The sequence below is a fragment of the Microtus oregoni genome, unplaced genomic scaffold (assembly GCF_018167655.1).
Source record: "Microtus oregoni isolate MIOR12 unplaced genomic scaffold, Mior012 000057F_ref0000458, whole genome shotgun sequence".
Lineage (NCBI taxonomy): Eukaryota > Metazoa > Chordata > Mammalia > Rodentia > Cricetidae > Microtus > Microtus oregoni.
The window spans coordinates 2,174,945-2,194,421 of NW_024543833.1; the positions used below are offsets into that span (position 1 = coordinate 2,174,945).

Consider the following 19,477-nt stretch of genomic DNA (forward strand, 5'->3'; position numbering starts at 1 on the left):
GAAGGTAAACTATGTAAGGGCAGCTTCTTGACTACCGAATGCTGTCTTTTCCAAAAGATACAGTCTCATGTAGTGCAGGCTGGCTTTGAACTTGTTGTGTAGCCAAGGGTGACCTTAAATGCCAGATCCTTAATCCTCCTGCCTCCACTTACCAAGTGATAGCATTATGGTCATGCATGACCATGCCTGGAACTCTAACTCTCCCCCCCTCCCATCTCTTCCTCTGTGTGTCTGTCTGTCTGTCTCCCCTTCACAGAAGAACTTATTGCCATTTAATTAACTTTCATGTGTGATTTCAAGACAACAGGACACAGGTACCCCATTACGCTTAATCTTTTCCTCAGTTTTCCCACTGAAAAAGCGGCTTCAATGACAGGCTGCCTGGTGGACTTTCCCTTCCCCAGAGCGATGCAGCTTCTGATTGCACCACATCAGTGATAGTGGCAGTTTCAGACTTGGTTTTGGCAGCATTTAACAAAATGTGACTGTTTTTGACCAATGTCCACAATTGATCAGCATCCACTGGGTAGAAGCACTGGTTCCTCTTTCAGTGGTAATGCTTCCTACCAACTTTCCAAAGTCGCCTGGATATGGTGTTTATTATCCTCTAGTGACACGTGCCACCAGCATTACCCCAGCCTCCAGGTTGCTTCTGGCGTGTATCTATGCACCTATGGCTGTGGCTTCTCGTGGGTCCCAAGTTTTTGGATCTTCCTAAATCTGGATGGCATGGTGGTACCAAAAGGAAAGAAGCCGGATGTTGTGGAATATTACTTAAACAGATGTAACACATCTTTGCCTAGTTAATGTTGTAGAACATTACTTTAACTGTGTAAAGATGTGTTACATTTGTTTATGCTGCATTTGCTTAATTATGTAAAGATGTTTCACCTTGCTTGCCTAAGGCATCTGACTGGTCTAATAAAAAGCTGAATGCCCAATAGTGAGGCAGAGGAGGGATGGGTGGGGCAGGTGGGCAGAGAGAATAAGAAGAATCTAAGCTCAGAAAGAACAAGGGAGAAAGAGAAGGAGATTTCTGGGGCCAGACACACACGGAGTATTCTGGCTATTTTGCTTTTCTGACCTTCAGGGTCAAACCCCAATTTCTGTCTCTGGGTTTTTATCAATCATGCTTCACACATGGACACATACACATAAAAATAATAATTTTAAAATGAAAACAGTTTCAGCTGTGCAAGATGAAAGAGTTCTGAAGATGGGGGGTGATGCCATTCGCATAAGGTTGTATATGTCCTCAATACCACTGAACTGCATACTTAAAAATGGGTAAAATGAGACATTGTGTGTAATTTAAAAACATCAAGAAAAGATCAGCAGGAGTTAAGGCAGCATTTATTCAGTTTGTAATTGTATTGTGTAAGGCATATAGTACTGGCTATCAACAAAGATACCATTTCTTCTAAGGCCTTCAGTGGTTGGGTTTTTAATCTAACACATCATGTTAGGCAGTTATAAAGTGGACAGAACCTAATGCATTTTGCCTCATCAAGGCTTGGTCAAATGCAATCACCGTCACAGTGGTGCTGCCCTGAAGGTCACCTGGCCACTTGTTCTGTGTGGCCTGGCCAAGTAGGGGTGGGCTCTGTGCTTGTGATCTCTTCAGGCTGTGTTCTGAATGATCACGGCAATGCCTTGACCACCTCCGATACAAGCCGACCCCACTGCATATTTTCCACGTCGGCGCCTGAAAAAGAACAAGAAAATTGTTATTGGGGCCGGTAAAATGGCTCAGCAGGCAAAGGAGCTTTCCACCAAGCATAATGCCTGAGTTCAATGCCCAGAACACACATGGTGAAAGAAGAGAACCATTTCCCTGCCAGTTGTCTTCTGACCTCCACACACATGCTGGAGCATGCGCATACACCCACCATGCACACACACAGACACACACACACATAAAAAAATTCCATTAGACTAATTAATTAAATAGTATTAATATTCATTCTTAACCAACTCATCTTCCAAGTCCTTTCCCCAATCCTTAATTTTGGTTTATGGTCACAGTAGATAAAAGAACCCAGAGAACAGGATATTCTTACTAAAAAATGAACAATAGCAGGTGATGGTGATGCACACCTTTAATCCCAGCACTTGGAAGGCAGGGGCAGGTGGATCTCTAAGATTGAGGCCAGCCTGGTCTATAGAGGGAGTTCCTGGACAGCCAAGGCTACACACAAGAGAGAGAGTGTAAGAAGAAGGCTTCAGGCTTCAGGATAGAGGAAGGGAAACAAATGAGCTTCGCCAGGCTCAGGGAAAGCAGCAAATGCAGGAGACGTTTACAGAAATGGGGGTAGTGGGGAGGAGGGCAGCAACCCCGCACATGACTTCAGACTCTTGGGTCACTGTGGAGTGATGCAGCTGATATAGTTGTCTCTTGGAGGAGCGAGTCATCTAGAGTAGACCCTGAGAAATTAGCCAAGCATGATTGTTTGTGTCAGTCACTGAACCCCAGCTAATGAACCACTAGGAGTCCTCCCAGCTTTGCTCCACAGGTTGACATTGAGCTTGCAGCCTCACACAGTCAATTTGCTCTCAACTCTCCTAACAGAACTAAATGGCCCCAAATATGCAAAGCCAAGAGTTTTCCTACCCAAACTGGAGAAATTCAAACACCTGGGATGCAGTGAGGTCAAAGTTTAGCTTGCAGAGATTGCCAGTCTGCTCAGATTTCTTTAACAGTGGCATTTAGATCTGTACCTTCTCATATCTTCTCGATAATTTGATTTATTAAATAAGTTTTTCTTATTACAGCTGTGGACACTAAAATGCAGAGCCACAGAAGCAGGCACTGCTGGTCACCAGCACCAGGGTGGCCCAATGTGCATGGCTCTCTCTGTGAGCACTCCCTTAGAGTGCTTCTGCAGTGCACACACAAACTCCAGAGAGAGCTTGCAGGGTTACTGATATGGGATTCCCCTCTGTGTGCTGTGAATACCATTGGTTAATAAAGAAACTGTCTTGAGCCTATAGCAGAGCAGGCAGAACAGAGCTGGGTGGGGAAAACTAAACTGAATTCTAGGAGAAGGAAGGCGGAGTTTGGAGAAGCCATGGAGCCAAAATTTTGCTGTGGCAATACACAGATTAAAGGAGATGGGTTTATTTAAGATATGAATTAACCAGAAATACACTTAAGGTATTGGCCAAACAGTATCACAAATAATATGGTTTCTGTGTGGTTATTTCGGGGCTGAACAGCCAGGAACAAAAAAGCGGCCTCCTACTACAGGTTACTGCAATGCCCAGTGGAAAGTGTCTCCTAAATAATTTGTTTCTCATCAGAACCAGTGCAGGAGATATGAAGAAGGAAAAACAGGATTGTGGTGAAAAAATGTGTTTCTATTTTTAAAAATGCCATATTTGGGGTCTAGAGAGATGGCTCAGTGGTTAAGAGCACTGGCTGATCTTCCAGAGAACCTGGGTTCAATTCCCAGCACTCTCATGGCAGCTCACAACTGCTTGTAACTCCATTCCCAGGTGATCCAATTCCCTCTTCTGAACTCTCTGGGCACCAAGCACAAACACAGAACACGTACATACGTGCAGGAGAACACTCATACACTAAAATGATAAAAGGATTAAATTTTCAAGGAAAGTGACACATCTAACGAGTACCTTAATTCGTAGACCAAGTGTGCGGTGATTCTGGATCCAGAGCCTCCCAGTGGGTGACCCAGGGCAATGGCACCTCCATTCACATTGCTCTTACTGGGGTCAAGATCCAAGGTCTTCTGAACAGCCAAGTACTGGGGAGCAAAAGCTTCATTCACCTTAGAAGAGAGTTAAAACCCACAGAATCATTCCTCGAAGCTTGTTTGTAACAAGAAGATCCAGACCTGTAGACAGCGACTCCCTGTTTCTTTTTATTTCAATTAGCTCACAATGTTATCTAAATTTATCTTTTATCACTCCATGTAAAGACTGTAGGTCCTCAGTGTGTGTGTGTGTGTGTGTGTGTGTGTGTGTGTGTGTGTGTTGTAGTATATGTGGAAAGAGCTAGCACCCACGGGTAGCTTTTGTTATTATTTGTCAACATAATTATGTTTAAGGTCATATAGAATTATCTTCCTTTACAAATAGGTTTAAAAAGGGGCAGAGAGCTGGGTGCGGTGGCATACACCTCTAATCCTAGCTAACTGGAAGGCTGAGATGGGAAGATTCCAAGTTAGAGGCCAGCCTGGGCTTTATAGGCAGAATCTACCTCTTTCAAAATAAGGAATTGTATATTTACTAAATGACACTTCAGATCAAAAGCATTCCTTAAAGAAAAGCCAGCTGCAATACTCTAAGTAGATGCATGCTGGAGGAGATACCATAGAGCCCAGAGGTTTAGGAACTAGATGGAAGGTCTCCACTGAATCATTTCTCAGGAAGACGTGACCTTGTGTGTATTTTCAAATATTTACAATTGAATTTCCAGAGCAAAGTTCAATTCATTTCCCAGGTTAAATAAAGCCATGGCTAGACAGTGTCTACGTGTATTTCCTAACACAGCGGGTATGCCCTAAGTGGCTGCTATTATTACCTAGTACTAAGCCACCCTTCCAGGAAGACACTGACAGACAAGAATACACCATCATTGCCTAAGGTGCAGGCACTGGGAACTGTGTTAGATGTGGCACAACTGCCCAGCACCCTTCACATCACATGACAACGGCCACCTCCTATTTAAAAAAGCTGGGTGTAGCTGCATTTTCGTCTAATCCCAGTGGGGAGGTAGGGATGGGAGGATCCCTCAGTCTTGATGACTAGCCAGTGAGCGATCCATTTCAAAAAATAAGGTAGAAAGAAGGAAAACAAAAAACCAATAGAACCTATGCTTATATATACATGTACACACAGAGATAGACAAGAAACACAAAACATAAGAAAAGCATTTTAATACAGTGGGGGACATACCAACACAGAGTATGCACAGTCAATACACACATGGGCGGAAAATCAACAGCACTAAAACATGAGCTACAAGATAGCAAGCGAAATCATCTATGCTGTGAAAAGGAAACACTTACATCTACCAAATCCATGTCCTTAAGACTCAGTCCAGTTTTCTTCAATGCTCCATTGATAGCAGGGACTGGGCCTATATAAGAATAAAGGAATTAGATAGACACATATGTTCTCTTGTTATTCATAGGCCAGACTTCTTTAAGACAGGTGTGTGGTGTATACCTGCAATCCCAACCCTCAGGAGGCTGAAGTGCAAGGATCGTGAGTTTGAAATCAGCCTGTTTATACAGTTAGAACTTACCGCACAGAACAAATTCCTCCTTCTAGAATATACAAGGGAATGGTCACAGATCAGAAAGGGGGACAAAGGTGCAAAGCTGAAAGCAGTCAACTGCGGGTGAGACACCCCCATGAGACAGTCTACCTGGCGTTAGGACTTTGAGCAGCCGGGGGCCATATACAGTCAGTTATAGATTATACTGATCTCAAATGACCAGGCAGACCAAGAGTTGTAAGGTGTATACCCATTCATTCACTCTGAACTTCAGCCCATTTGGATCAAAGGCAGGGAACACAGTGGCCCTTCCATAAGCCTGGCAGAGAGGAAGCTGTGGGGCACTCAGGGAAAAGGGACCTGAGGGAAGAACCTTTCTTAACTCCAATAGTAAGTGGGGTAACACAGTCCCCCACTCTCTCCCCAGACACTCATGTTTATTTAGTGAGACTCAGGAAGGTCTTTTGTGTTAAACAAAAGACCTTATTTCTAGTTTGAGTACTTACCATTAAAAGCTGTGGGGCTTTAGGCTCTTGCTGGGTTTTAGAGTTAATTAAGAAACCCTCTGATGGGCTGGAGGGGTGGCTCAGTGGTTAAAAGCACTTACTGCTCTGCGGAGGACCCACGTTCAGTTCCCAGCACACACATGTTGACTCACAACTCTTCATAACTCCAGTTCCAGGGGATCGGATACCTACCTCTTCCGAATCTTCACAGGTACTAGGCATGCATGTGTATACAAACATACATGCAGGAAAAACATCCATGTATGTAAAATAAAAAAAAATTTTTGAGAAATTTTTTGAATTAACTTTTTTCTTCTTAAAAAATTTTAATTTTGTGTGTGTGTGCACATGTTCACTGTGTGCGTGGATGTGCATGCGCATGCACAGATGCAGCACCCACAGAGGCTGGAGGCATCAGACCTTCCTGGAGCTGGACTAATAGGCAGCTGTGACGTGGCTGTGGGACTGATCTCAGGACCTGTAAGAATAGTGCAAGCTCTTAGCCACTGGCTCATCGCTCTGCTCCCTGGTCTTTGTCTTTCTTAGTTTACATATATGGCTATTTCGCCTGCATGTATGTCGGTGCATCATGTGTGTGCCTGGTGCCCATAGAGGCCAGAAGAGGGCATCAGATCTCCTGAAACTGGAGTTAAAGGTGTTTGTGAGCTGCCATGTGTGTGCTGGAAACTGAACCCTGGTCTTTTGGAGGAGCAGCCAATACTCCTAACCACTGAGCCAGCTCTCCAGCCCTCTGGCTTTGTCTTTTTAAGCATGAAAATCATTTATAAAAATGAAGCCAAATTAAGATAAAGCTAACGTTGCTCCATTCAGCTCAATGAGCTCCCACATACCATCCACCCCTCCCCCGCCACTGTACCCCCACAAGCTCCACAAGAGTGTATTCCTACAGCTTTGTGCCTCTTTGAGCAGTCACTAGTCCTGCCAAGTCCTGGTGACAGCTACTCTGCAGAGGAGCTGAGGTACTGAATCCCCAAGCAGGCCTCTCTAACCCACATCATGACTTCATTGTGTAATTTTGTTTCCTTCCTTTCCCGTGGTGCTGGGGACCAAGCCCAAAGTCTAACACATGCTACACAAGGGCTCTACCACTGAGCTGTAACTCCAGCACCCTCTCTTTTCTGTGTTGATTTTTAAAACGGATTCCTATAATTTTTAATTATGTGTATATATGTGTGCATGCTTTCTCTTTCTTCTCTCTGTGTGTTTGCGCGCACGCATGCGTGCATGTGCATATATGTAGAGTGCCCATGGAGACCTGGAGAATCAGATTCTTCTGGAGCTGCAATTACAGACAGTTGGAAGCCACCTGACATGGATGCGATAAACTGAACTTGGATATACAAGAGAGTATGCACCCTTAAACACGACACGCTGTCTAGTCCCTCTGTGGGATGACTTTTAAATACTTCAGACAGACAGTACGCTATGATTGCTGCCTATAGAGGACTTGCATGGTCTTGGTGGTCCTGTCATGTGGAGGACAGTTCTTCATAAAGATGATCTCAGTGAGTCCACCAGGGATCTTGATTTGGTTGCTTTTCCAAGACTCTGAATGCCCAAAAAGACCCAACTCTAGTCATAGAACAGAACAGTTTTCATGATAAACTCACCAATACCCATGATACTGGGATCACATCCAGACACGTGGTAGCCCACAATTCTGGCCAGTGGTGTGAAGTTATGCTTTTTGACAGCTTCTTCACTAGCTATGATAACAGCTCCAGCACCGTCAGACACCCCCTTCAAAACAAAACCAGCAGATTAAAAACAAGAGCCGTAAAAGAAGCGAGGCAAGGTTCGAACTAATGGTGCAGCAGATCACAGAGTAGTATAGGGTTAGGGCCGTGCACAGGAAGCGCTGACCATGTGTTGGATGCTGGTGGAAGCACTGTGGGACCCTGGGGACTTTAAGAGATCCTTTAAGCATGGAGTGAAACCAAAGGACAATGAAAAGGAATGCAGAGAGAGAGGAAGAGAGAGAAAGAAAAAAAAATTAAATCTTTACATCAGATACATGTAGATGTAAAAAGAAATATGACACATTATTATGTGAGAAAGAAAAAAGAAAAGGCATGAGGTATGAAAACTAACTTCATAAGCCCGGAGGATTTCCTTTCAACGGACTGAAAAGATGAAGAAATCAGATTATCAGGATCCCTGGCTACAGATTTCATGTTAGACTACGAAAAGTCAAATTAACAAAATATAAACATTACCAGTGTAAGTTAAACAACTAAAGGTTAGAAGGTTCTAGAAGTATCTGGAAGAGACTTCACAATCATTTGGCAAGAACATATTGGCAAGGATATGTGACACACCGAGGCGTTGCCCGCAGTGACAGTCCCGTCTTTCTTGAACACTGGAGGGAGCTTTTGCAATTGTTCCATGGTTGTTTGGGGTCGAGGATGTTCATCCTCTTGCATCATCTGCTTTCCTTTCTTTGTCTTCACCTCAATGGGTGCCATTTCCTCTTTAAAGTAGCCAGCATCGTTAGCTGAAATAGTGAAAGACCATTAGAACCAAACTCTGAAAGGAAGAGAAGCCAGGAACCGATTCTGTCAGCTTAACCCCTGCTCTAACTGCTGAGAGGGTCCCTTTCTACTTAGCAAGCTGCTTTCCTATTGGAGGATTTAACATACCCCCACCCCAGGAATCTACACAGTGAGTCTGCACCTTTTTGAAATTATCATTGGGTGTGTGTGTGTGTGTGTGTGTGTGTGTGTGTATGCGCGTGCGCTAGACCACACCTCCAACACTGCATGAGGCAGAATCTCTGTTGCCTAGTGTACAGCAGACCAGCTGGCCGGTGAGCTTTTGGAGAGTCTCCTGTTTCTGCCTTTCATCTTTACTGGGAGCATGAGGACTGCGGATTGCCCTACCACACCCAACTTATGTGGATTCTTGGGATTTGAACTCAGGTCCTCCTGCTTGTTATAGCAAGTACTTTACAATCCGAGCCATATCCTGAGATCCTACTCTGACTTTTTGTTTTATTAAATGTTTTTATTGTGAGATGCTAGACTGACAGCTGTGTTAGATATAGATGTAACAGAACTAAATACACCCAACTTGGGCTGGACAGATGGCTCAGTGGTTAAGAGCACTGCCTACTCTTACAGAGGTCCTGAGCTCAGTTCCCAGCAACATCTATAATGGGATCTGGTGCCCTGCTCATGCAGAACACCCATAAAAAATAAATAAATTTTAAGAAAATGCATCCAAAATTTTTGGTGAAAAAAATGAGTAATCAAACCATCACAGAGTTGCCTATGCCACCGAGCATAGGTTCAGACAAGGACAACCTGAAGAGATTGTAAGATTGTAACTGATGTAATTACATAAAACACATTGTATCCATTTTGAACCTCCACAGATCAGAACACACTGGAGTCATCTATCACCTCAACAATAGAGTTGGTCAGGGAAAAAAATCCTACTTTAGTGTGTATGTGTATATGTGTGTGGTATATGCATGTGTATGCATTTAGTGTGTGTGTATATGTGTGTGTGATTATGCATGTGTATGCATTTAGTGTGTGTGTATATGTGTGTGGTATATGCATGTGTATGCATTTAGTGTGTGTGTATATGTGTGTGGTATATGCATGTGTATGCATTTAGTGTGTGTGTATATATGTGTGTGATTATGCATGTGTGTATATATGTGTGTGATTATGCATGTGTATGTATATATGTGTGTGGTATATGCATGTGTATGTATATATGTGTGTGATTATGCATGTGTGTGTATATATATGTGTGGTATATGCATGTGTGTATATATGTGTGTGGTATATGCATGTATATGCATGCCTGTTTGCATGTTTGCACAGAGACCCGAGGTATCCTGGTACCCTACTCTCACGCTCTGCCTTGTTCCCTGAAGGGAGGGTCTCACTGAACATGAAATTCACTGTTTTGGTTAGGCTGTCCAGTCAGCTAACTCCTAGCATGCCTCTACTCCGAGTGCTGGAGTGTGGCCACCCTCAGTTTTACATGGGTGCTGGGGTGTCAAACTCAGGACATCATGTGTGTACAGCAACATCCCTACCCCCTGAGTTTCTTGAAAGCCCTTCATCTGAACTTTGATACCACATTTCCGTTGGAAAAACAGAAGTTCTGCCCTTATTTAGTTTGACTCTTCCTGTCTGAGAAGCAGAAAGCTTAGGTTTGGATTTTCTCTAGTTTATAGGTGGTCTGTGAATAACTGAGGTCAGATCCCTTCACCACAATGGAAGTAGAAACCCATGAGATGGCTGGGTGGTCTCTGGACTACAAGTGCCTCTTAGAAATAACTGGAATGGTGAGCAGGATGGCATCGGCTCCATCCACTTCTTCCTCTGAATGGACCCACTTCATCCTCACTACATCAAAAGCATCCCCGCACAAGAACTTCTGGTGGATGATAATAATAACAGCTCAGTTAAATTCTTATTCGGAGGGCTGACAAATTCCTTCAAGCTGCCACTGAGAAGCCAACAGCTGTCCCGGTGTTGGTTCTGGAGGGTCAGAAAGAAGTGTGTGTCGCGAGGCAGTGGAGGGAGGGTCTTGGACTAATGAACTGAGTCAGATACAATGAGGAATGGGAGAAGGAGGCATCCAAAGACACCTAGTTGGTCAGGCCCAAGCAGCAGACAGATCCCCTCTCTGTATGTTAGGACATGGCTCATGGGAAAGGCCACTGACCTACTCTGGACTAGAATGGACTGTAGTGGCTGATTGTTTATGTAACAAGGTTAGTCAGGAAAAGAAAATATCAATTTAACCTCCAAGACAGGGTCTTACTTTGTAGTCCCTGTATTGCCTGGAAAACAAGGCTGACCTGGAACTCACAGAGATCCGACGGTCTCCGTCTTCTGAGTGCTGGAATTTAAGGCATATACCTCCATGCCTGGCTATTTTGTTCTTGACAGTTGACAAACAAAACAAACCCCTGAACAAAACCCTGCCCCTACTGCTCTAAGCAGCAGTTTCATATGGTGGAGCAAATAAAATGCCTCAGTATGTTCTATGGAGACCAACTAGGCCAGGACAAATCCCCACGTTCAGATTGGGCCAAGAGACATTCCACTTTTGATTAGGTGTAGTTATTAATTTATTACTTATGTATACGTATGTGTGCCTGTGTGAGTTCCTGTGTATCAAATGTACCCATGGAGGTCAAAGGGGCATCAGCTCCTGAGTTACAGGCAGTTGTGAGCCAGCCGATGCAGGGGCTTGGAACTGAACGTGTGTCTTCTGCAAGAGCAGTAAGCACCTCTCTTAGGGGCTTGGAACTGAACGTGTGTCTTCTGCAAGAGCAGTAAGCACCACTCTTCAGAACCCCTAAATCCCACTTTAAAAAGATTAAAATTTTTATTTTATGTGACTATGTTTTGCCCATACGGATGTGTGCCACATGTATGTGGTGCCCATGGAGGCCAGGAGAAGCTATTGGATCCCCTAAAACTAGAGCTACATGTAGTTGTGAACCGCTACACTGGCCCTGGGAACCAAGCACGAGTTCTCTGCAAGAGCAGCCAGTGCTCCTAACTACGCATCACTTTAGCCCGCAATACTGCTTTTCAAGGTAGCATTAGCTTATTTCACAAGAGAAATTTCCACATGAAATATTCCGTAACAGAGTTACCTGATCATCTAAAACCAAAAGAAAAAAAGAAAAATGTGATTTCCAAAGGTATGAGTTTTAAAAAATCCATCCCTACCTGGTCACTATGACCTTCGGGAGGAACCCCGCCCCCCTCCCAGCACGTTCTTCTCTCTATACCAACCGGCTTTCCACCTCTGCTGGGACTGCAGTGCGTATCGGTCACAGTCTTCTCTGCTTATGTTGTGTTTTACAGCAAGGTTCTCTGCAGTCAATGCCATGGTGAGCTTAACATGAGGATCCATTAATCCTGTCCACAAGGTGTCTTCCAGCTATAAAGACAGTCAGGCAGCGACGTGTTAAAACACTATCTTTGGAAGGAACATGTCATAATTTCTTTAGATTTACATAACAATTGCACTTATTATTTCTATTCATATTTGGTGAATATGGTGGCACACATTAAGAAAATCTCACGTCTAAAAAAACTCAACGTCTCAGAAATGTTTATTTTATGCCACTCTAAATACACAGCTCTAAGTGTCCTTCCAACGGGACAATCACAATCACAAGTGAATCCTCCGGGGAGAAGTCCAACACTGGGTACTCATGTAGGGTTTTTCTGCAACCCCTTTAAGTAAACTATCATGTAGTCTGGTGGGGAGCACACGCATGTGGCTTCTGCATCCTCGACCTTCAGTGACAGATAAAGCTGCTCTATTTGTTATTTTGTTATTACTAGACTGAGAAGAACAGGGCACGGAATCACCAAGGAACAGAAAAGGCCACACCAGAGCATCTGAGGATGTTCCACGTGCTGCCCGTAATCCCTGTATTGCTATCTCAGTAGAGAGTTTTTAAATACATCCGTGTCTGAAATACTCATGGTCTCTAAATCTCATTCCTTAGTTTCCAAAAGGCCACGTCTTATTTATTTATATTATTCAGTGTGTGCATCTGTGTGTGTAGTATGCATTGTAAATGCATGTGAGTGTGTGCCCCTGTGTGTGTAGTGTGTGCGTTGTACATGCGAGTGTGTGCATCTGTGTATAGTGTGTGTGCTGTATATGAGGTGAATGTGTGCATCTGTGTGTGTAGTGTGTGTGCTGTACATGCAGGTGAGTGTGTGCATCTGTGTGTGTAGTGTGCATTGTAAATGCATGTGAGTGTGTGCTCCTGTGTGTGTAGTGTGTGCATTGTACATGCATGCGAGTGTGTGCATCTGTGTGTGTAGTGTGTGTGCTGTATATGCAGGTGAGTGTGAGGGTGTTTGTGCCCATTCGGAGGCCAGAAGAGGACTCCAGGTGGCTTCCTTTACTCGTTTTTACTTTAGGCCTTTAAGACAGGGTGTCTCAGCCGAGTGGAGTCTCTCTCTGTCTTCAAGTGAGGCTGGCTTGCTAGAGCTTCCCTGGGATCTGCCTGTCTCCATTCCCCAAAGACATAGGCAGCTATGTCCAGCTTTTTGTGTGGGTGCTGGGAATTTAACTTCAGGTCCTCATGCTTGCAAAACAGGGATTTCTTACTACTGAGCCGTCTCACCGGCCCCTGGAAAATGCTAAGAAATACAGAAAGCTACTAAGCTTTTTCTATGAGCAGGGCAATGAATTAGCATTCTTTATCCCAGCTGTGATTGCTATGGGAAAGCTGTCAGAGGTGAAGGAGTATTTTTATCCCTGACCAAGTTGGATCAATAGATGAATGCAGACACCGCACTTTTAGTGATGGAGAAACTTATCCAGTGGCCCCTGCTCCAGAGGCAGAACTCCACGTGCCCTTACAAAGGTCTAGGCTGATCTATTGGGAGCTCACCAAGGCCAGCTGGACTGTGACTGAAAAAGCATGGGATAAAATCGGACTCTCTGAACATGGCGAACAATGAGGGCTGATGAGAAGCCAAGGACAATGGCACGGGGTTTTGATCCTATTTCATGTTCTGGCTTTGTGGGAGCCTAGCCAGTTTGGATGTTCACCTTCCTAGACAGGGACGGAGGCGGGAGGATCTTGGACTTTCCACAGGGCAGGGAACCCTGACTGCTCTTTGGATTGGAGAGGGGGGGGGAGGGGGGGGGGGGGGAGAAGGGTGGAAGGAGTGGGAGGGAAATGGGAGGCTGGGAGGAGGGGGAAACATTTTTTTTCTCTTTTTCTCAATAAAAAATTAAAAAAAAAAAACAAACAAAGGTCTAGTCACCCAGATTACTCATGAAACCTTTTCCTATGGTTTCTTCTGCATGTGATGTATGTGGATTCTAACACTAAAACTAACAAGTTTTCAAATAACCTATAAAATATAAATCATAAAAGTCTTGGCAATATCTCATGAGCAAAACTGGGTTCAAAATTAGTTTTTTTTTCTCCCCTCAAGAGTTACGCTATTAAAATTACTTATATAATTAGCAAAAGATAATTTAAGAAATTTAAGGGTCCAAACCTTGATATCTAGTCCCAATCTGGTTCCAAAGCGCATATTTCTGACACAGTAGGGGGATTGGCTCATGTTCTCTGTTCCTCCACACAAGACAACTTCAGCATCTTTGGCACAGATTTCCTGTTTAAAGAAAAAAAGTAAAACAAAAACAAAAACAAAAAACCCAGACAACAAAAGTCCTTCTATAGTATCCAGAGTGTAAATTGAGAAATACAAAGACTTTAAAAATTAGTGGTGATTCAAACAAACATTGTGTCTTAATTTGCAGTAACCTAAAAGAAATGTTTAAAGCCACTGAGAAGCTGATGTTAAAGAATCTATTCTCGTTTGTGTCAGAGTAATACACTACCTATTTGGCCTAAGGACAGTCTGATTTAGAGCTAGGCTTTCATTATGTAGCTCACCCTGGCCTAGGAGGTATGGCAAACTTTCGCCTCAGCATCCTAGACTCTGAGATTATACAGATGCCAAGGCACACCCAGCTCTAAGAACAGTGATTCTTACTTCAACATTAATCTGGAAAATTCACAGGGATACTTATCTCTGACTTAAATATGTAGCAGATAATAAAGGGCACACCTATTTAAGAGTCATAAAAATTGTAAAAAAAGTCCTACTAATGGAACTGGTGAGCTAGAGGGTTCATAAAGGGGTCCACTTCATTCTTCCTGTTTCCATCTCTCAGAAAAGATGCAAGCAACGAGCTTCTAAGAGGCTGTCATTCTGTTTAAAATTCACACTAGGAGAGTGGGTACCACTGTTTAATGTATGTTGTCATAGAGACCGATGTGAAAATAACTTTACCCATCACACTATGTCTGTGTCAGTTACCTGGAGGCAGTGAGAACTCTAAAGCTGCCATGCCCTATTGAGGGGGAGCAGCTATTCGATTAACTACCAGCATGCTTAGAGAGGTAAGCAGGGCTGCCCATACCTGACATCCATTCACGATGGACTGGAAACCAGAGCCACACAGCCTGTTGACGGTGAGGGCTCCAATCTCTGTTGGGACTCCCACTCGCAAACCCACATGCCTTGCCAAGTACAACGCATCTGAAGAAGTCTGGACAAGAAAAAGAAGTCGCTTTATAAGAAAGACAGTAACAACAATCAAAAAAGACATGGAAATGTTGGTAATCTCTAAACTGTATGGCTCTGGGGAGAAAGGATATATGCACACAGAGACTATATATGTGATTTTAATAAATACTATCATTTAGTCAGTGGTGCTTCCACCGTTTTACTGTGGCAAAATACATATTACAAAATTTATCATTGTGTTCATTCTTAAACATACAGTTCAAGACCATCAGAAACATCTGTAATGTAATATTCGGCAACCATTATTAATTTTTTTAGACAACTGAATTTTAAACATACTAAGTTGTCCTTCTACTTAGGAAATTTACCTATTAAGTACTCCAATATAAGATGGAGATTTGTTTACAACAATTAGAGCTAGTTATAAATAAAAGAGTTTGTTGTACAATGTTAGTTGAAGATGTGTTACATTTGTTTATGCTTTGAAACATCTGTTTAATGATACAAAGATGTGTTGCATTTGTGAAGCTGTGTTACTTTGCCTGTCTAAAACACCTGACTGGTCTAATAAGGAGCTGACAGCCAAAAGCAAAGCAGGAGAAAGGATAGGTGGGGCTGGCAGGTAAAGAGAATAAATAGAAGGAAAAATCTGGGAAGAAGAGATCAAGACACAAGAAAAGAAGGAGGATACCAGGGGCCAGCCACTCAGTGACACAGTAAGTTATGAAGTAATAAGTGATGTGGGATTTCCCCCTCTGCATGCTGTGAATATGTTTTATTATGATCAGTTAATAAAGAAGCTGTTGGACCAATGACTTAGCAGAATATAGCTAGACTGGAAGAGATATATAGAGAGAGTAGGCGGAGTCAAGGAGACACCATGTAGCTGCTGAAGGAGAGAAATGCCTGGAACTTTCCATTAAACCATGAGCCTCATGGTAAAACACAAAATAATAGGAATGGGCTAATTTAAGATGTAGGAGTTAGTTAATAAGAAGCCTGAGCTAGCTGGCCAAGCAGTGTTGCAATCAATACAGTTTCAGTGCAATTATTTTGGATCTGTGTGGCTGGGAAACAAATGAGCAGCCTCTGCCTACAAAATGGCCACTGTGGGCCAGCTACATCTACATAAAACCTGAGACCGCTTGGAAAAAAATTCTAGACACAAAAGAACAGAGTTAAGCTCAACTTCTTGGTAGCCACATTTTTTTTTTTTTTCAGATAGGCTCTGTTTGCTGGCAACGAGCAGAGGTGCAGCTCCTCTAAGAAAAGGCTTCCTGACTCAGCATTAGCAAAAAAAACAAACCAAACCAACCAACCAAACAAACAAACACTATGCAGCTTCTTTAAAAAATTTTTTTTTTTTTTAAAAGCTCCCTGGTTTGTGCGAGTTGCATGAACAACTCTGGCTCTTACAGGAGGTTAAGCACTTAAACGGGGTCTGTGAGCCGTGTGTTATAAATTGCTTAATTGGTGACATAGACCCACTATGACCCTGGGGCTGGGGTGATATGCGTGGCTCTCAGAGGCAGTGAACATGCCTCTGCCATGTTGGACTGGGCAGAACCAACATGCAGAACTGCAGAGTTGGTCCTAGCCATGCTTGCTTAGTGCTGAAAAAAAAAAGGCATTCCTAGTCAGAAAATGATTACAGATATGCAATAAAGACATATTCAGATAAAAATAAACCTCTGAATGGGTCACAGTGTGTTTAAAAAATGTACATAGGCTTGGGGGAGAGAGAGAGAGAGAGAGAGAGAGAGAGAGAGAGAGGAGAGAGAAAGAATATAGACGGTTATAAAAAAAGTAAATCGTTTTCAAAAAATAAAACAAAGTCTTTAAAAAGACAGTAAAAGTAATATCAAAGAGTACAGATAGTCATAGATTAAAGGAGTAAAGAAAAATAAGCCATGCAAAGATGAAATAAACACAGATAGTCTGGATTATGTATATTATTGTGTTTCCTTTAATTTTTTTGACTGTGAAGGAGCTAAGTACAGAGAGACATTTCATTGTACAGACTGCCAAGTTAAACCAACATATATATTTTAAAGGTATCTTGACTTCAAAATTTGGGTCTAAGGATATATTGCTTTGGAAAAGAGGTTCCGCTTTTGTTTCCACAGAGGATGAAAACCTGTGGATTCCTTCCAGACCAATGTGGTTTGATGGAATAAGATCCCCTGAAAGGTCTCCGAAAACCCCCCAAATACTTCATCCAACAAAAAGCAGGAAGCAATTTGGAGAGAACTATGTCTAAATTTCCAAATATTGTTTATAAATGTCTGATTACATTTAAAGGGGGATATGCTATAGAGATGAATAATTTACACTGGTATGGATCTTGGTCTATTGATATAAATTTTAGGTCAATTTTGTTTACTATATATATTTCTGCTCTTGATTAAGGTTTTATGTTTGCATAGCTCTGTGAATATGTTTTATTACTATCAGTTAATAAATAAGATGTTTGGGCTAATGACTTAGCAAAATATAGTCAGGCTGGAAGAGATAAGAGAGAGAGAGTAGGTGGAGTCAAAGAAACACCATGTACCTGCCAAAGGAGAGAGATGCCTGGAAACTTTCTAGTAAACCACAAGCCTCATGTTAAAATATAAAATAATTAATAGGAACGGGTTAGTTTAAGATGTAAGAGTTAGTTAATAAGAAGCCTGAGATAACTGGCCAAGCAGTGTTGTAATTAATATTGTTTCAGTGTAATTATTTTGGGTCTGGGCAGTCAGGAAACGAATGAGTAGTTTCTATCTACAAAGAAGTAAAGAAAAGATATACAGAAGTAGAGAAAGGTAAAAACCCAGAGGCAAAAGTTAGATAAGATAATTTAAGCTAAGAAAAGCTGGCTAGAAGCAAGCCAAGCTAAGACTGGATATTCATAAGAAAGAATAAGACTCTGTAATTTTTTGTGAGCTGGGTGGTACCCCCTGCAAAGAACAAAGAGTAAAAAAATTCAACTATAAGAGGTTATCTCAAAGACCGGGATGTATCCAGATCTCAAAGGCCAGGAAGATCCCAGAAGTTTTGCTAGGATTGCTGTGTGCAAACTTCTGATAAAAGGCTGGAGGTAGGCTAAATTAGCAGCAGTTATTTTTCAATACATTTAAATAATTCTACCATGAAACAAATTGAGAAGTGTAATTTAGGGCAGAGATAGATGAACACACAGTCAGGAGAAGAGGAGGTGGGTGTTTGATTACCTTCTATAATAGGAAAATATCAAATAAATGCAATAAACCATGAAGAACTTGTCCATAACAGTAGAGCTTTTAGGACATTCACTACACAGTTCTTTTGTAGAAATCTGAAAATTTTCAAATTAAATTCAACAGATTTTGCACACTTATGCATTGTTTTTAACAAAATTACCATCATTTGATTTTTGTCAATAAAGACTGGGGAGCCAGATCCTGGGGTCAAAGCCTGCTAGCTCAGGGAGGCAGAGAAATCACCCAGTTGACCTTCCTTCTCTATCATCACCCCAGAAAACTCCCAAACTCAATGTCCCTCCCTTCTACTTCCTGGCTGGAGGAAGTAGTTTACTTTTCTATGTCTTTTTCCTCTATAACTTCCTGGCTACCATAAGATGAATAACTTTCCTCTACTGCTTCCTTCAGTCATAGTCTTGAAAGCAGAGAGCAATGGAGTCCAACTTAGTACGGACCATGGCCTTTGAAACTGTAATCCAGAAGACATCTTCCAGCCAGGCATAATGGTGCACACTTTTAACCACATCAGATGAGGTAATCTCTGTGAGTCTGAGGCCAGACTGTTCTATATAGTAAGTTCCAGGACAGCCAGAGCTATATTAGAAAAATCCTGTCTCAAAAAACAAAACAAAACAAAAAACAAAAACAAACAAACAAAAAAAAAACCAACCAACAAAACCAACAAAAAAAACCTGAAACCAAAACTCCTTCCACCTTAAGCTGTTTTGCTCAGATACTTGTCACTGTGGCTGCAGCATTTTAGAGACACACAGAATGAATATACATAGTCCCACACGTACATGCTCTCCCACACACATGTGTGCATAGACATATGACATCTATGTTAAATTCTAATTTCTTTCTTCCACTTTGGATGCCTTACCCATAACAGCTAAAATACTTCCACTGTGGTGGTTTGAATGAAAATGGCTTCCAGAGGCTCAGGAAGTATCACCATTAGGGGGTGTGGCCTTGTTGGGGTGGGTGTGGCCTTGTTGGAGAAAATTTGTCACAAAGAACATCTGAAATTTCAAGTGCTCAACCGAGCCCTGTGTCACTCTCTCTTCCTGCTGCCTGCTGATCCACATGTAGAACTCCCAGCTACCTCTCCCACACCATGTCTGCATGCTGCCAAGCTTCCCACCATAACAACGGACTAGCCCTCTGAAACGTAAGCCAGTCCCAGTTAAACGTTTTTCTTTATAAGAGTTGCCATGGTCATGGCATTTCTTCACAGCAATAAAACCCTAACCAAGACATTATGCAACCAGCAAATGGCTGTATACTTTGAAGGAACATATAGCTTTCAATCATCTTCATATGGATGATCTATTTTGCAGACGACACATGCCAAGAGAGAGGGTAAAGAGGCTGCTTGTTTCCATAGGAAATCCTCACAATTTCCTAGAAGGTGTAAGAGATTGTGCTGGG

The 19,477-nt window shown here is 42.4% G+C and overlaps 1 protein-coding gene across 1 annotated transcript in view; it reads right to left on the reverse strand.

Moving 5' to 3' along the window:
• Window positions 1–1,337: 1,337 nt before the first annotated feature.
• The window catches only part of Acaa2 (acetyl-CoA acyltransferase 2), a 28,532-nt gene continuing 10,392 nt past the window's right edge, over window positions 1,338–19,477 (reverse strand). Inside the window, exons 3-10 of the mRNA XM_041639233.1 lie at window positions 14,716–14,844; window positions 13,785–13,901; window positions 11,541–11,688; window positions 8,088–8,263; window positions 7,380–7,509; window positions 5,031–5,101; window positions 3,634–3,788; window positions 1,338–1,705 (exon numbers count right to left, since the gene is read on the reverse strand). Of these exons, the coding sequence (XP_041495167.1) occupies window positions 1,621–1,705; window positions 3,634–3,788; window positions 5,031–5,101; window positions 7,380–7,509; window positions 8,088–8,263; window positions 11,541–11,688; window positions 13,785–13,901; window positions 14,716–14,844 (1,011 nt within the window). The 3' untranslated portion in view covers window positions 1,338–1,620. The remainder of the gene's footprint in view (window positions 1,706–3,633; window positions 3,789–5,030; window positions 5,102–7,379; window positions 7,510–8,087; window positions 8,264–11,540; window positions 11,689–13,784; window positions 13,902–14,715; window positions 14,845–19,477) is intronic.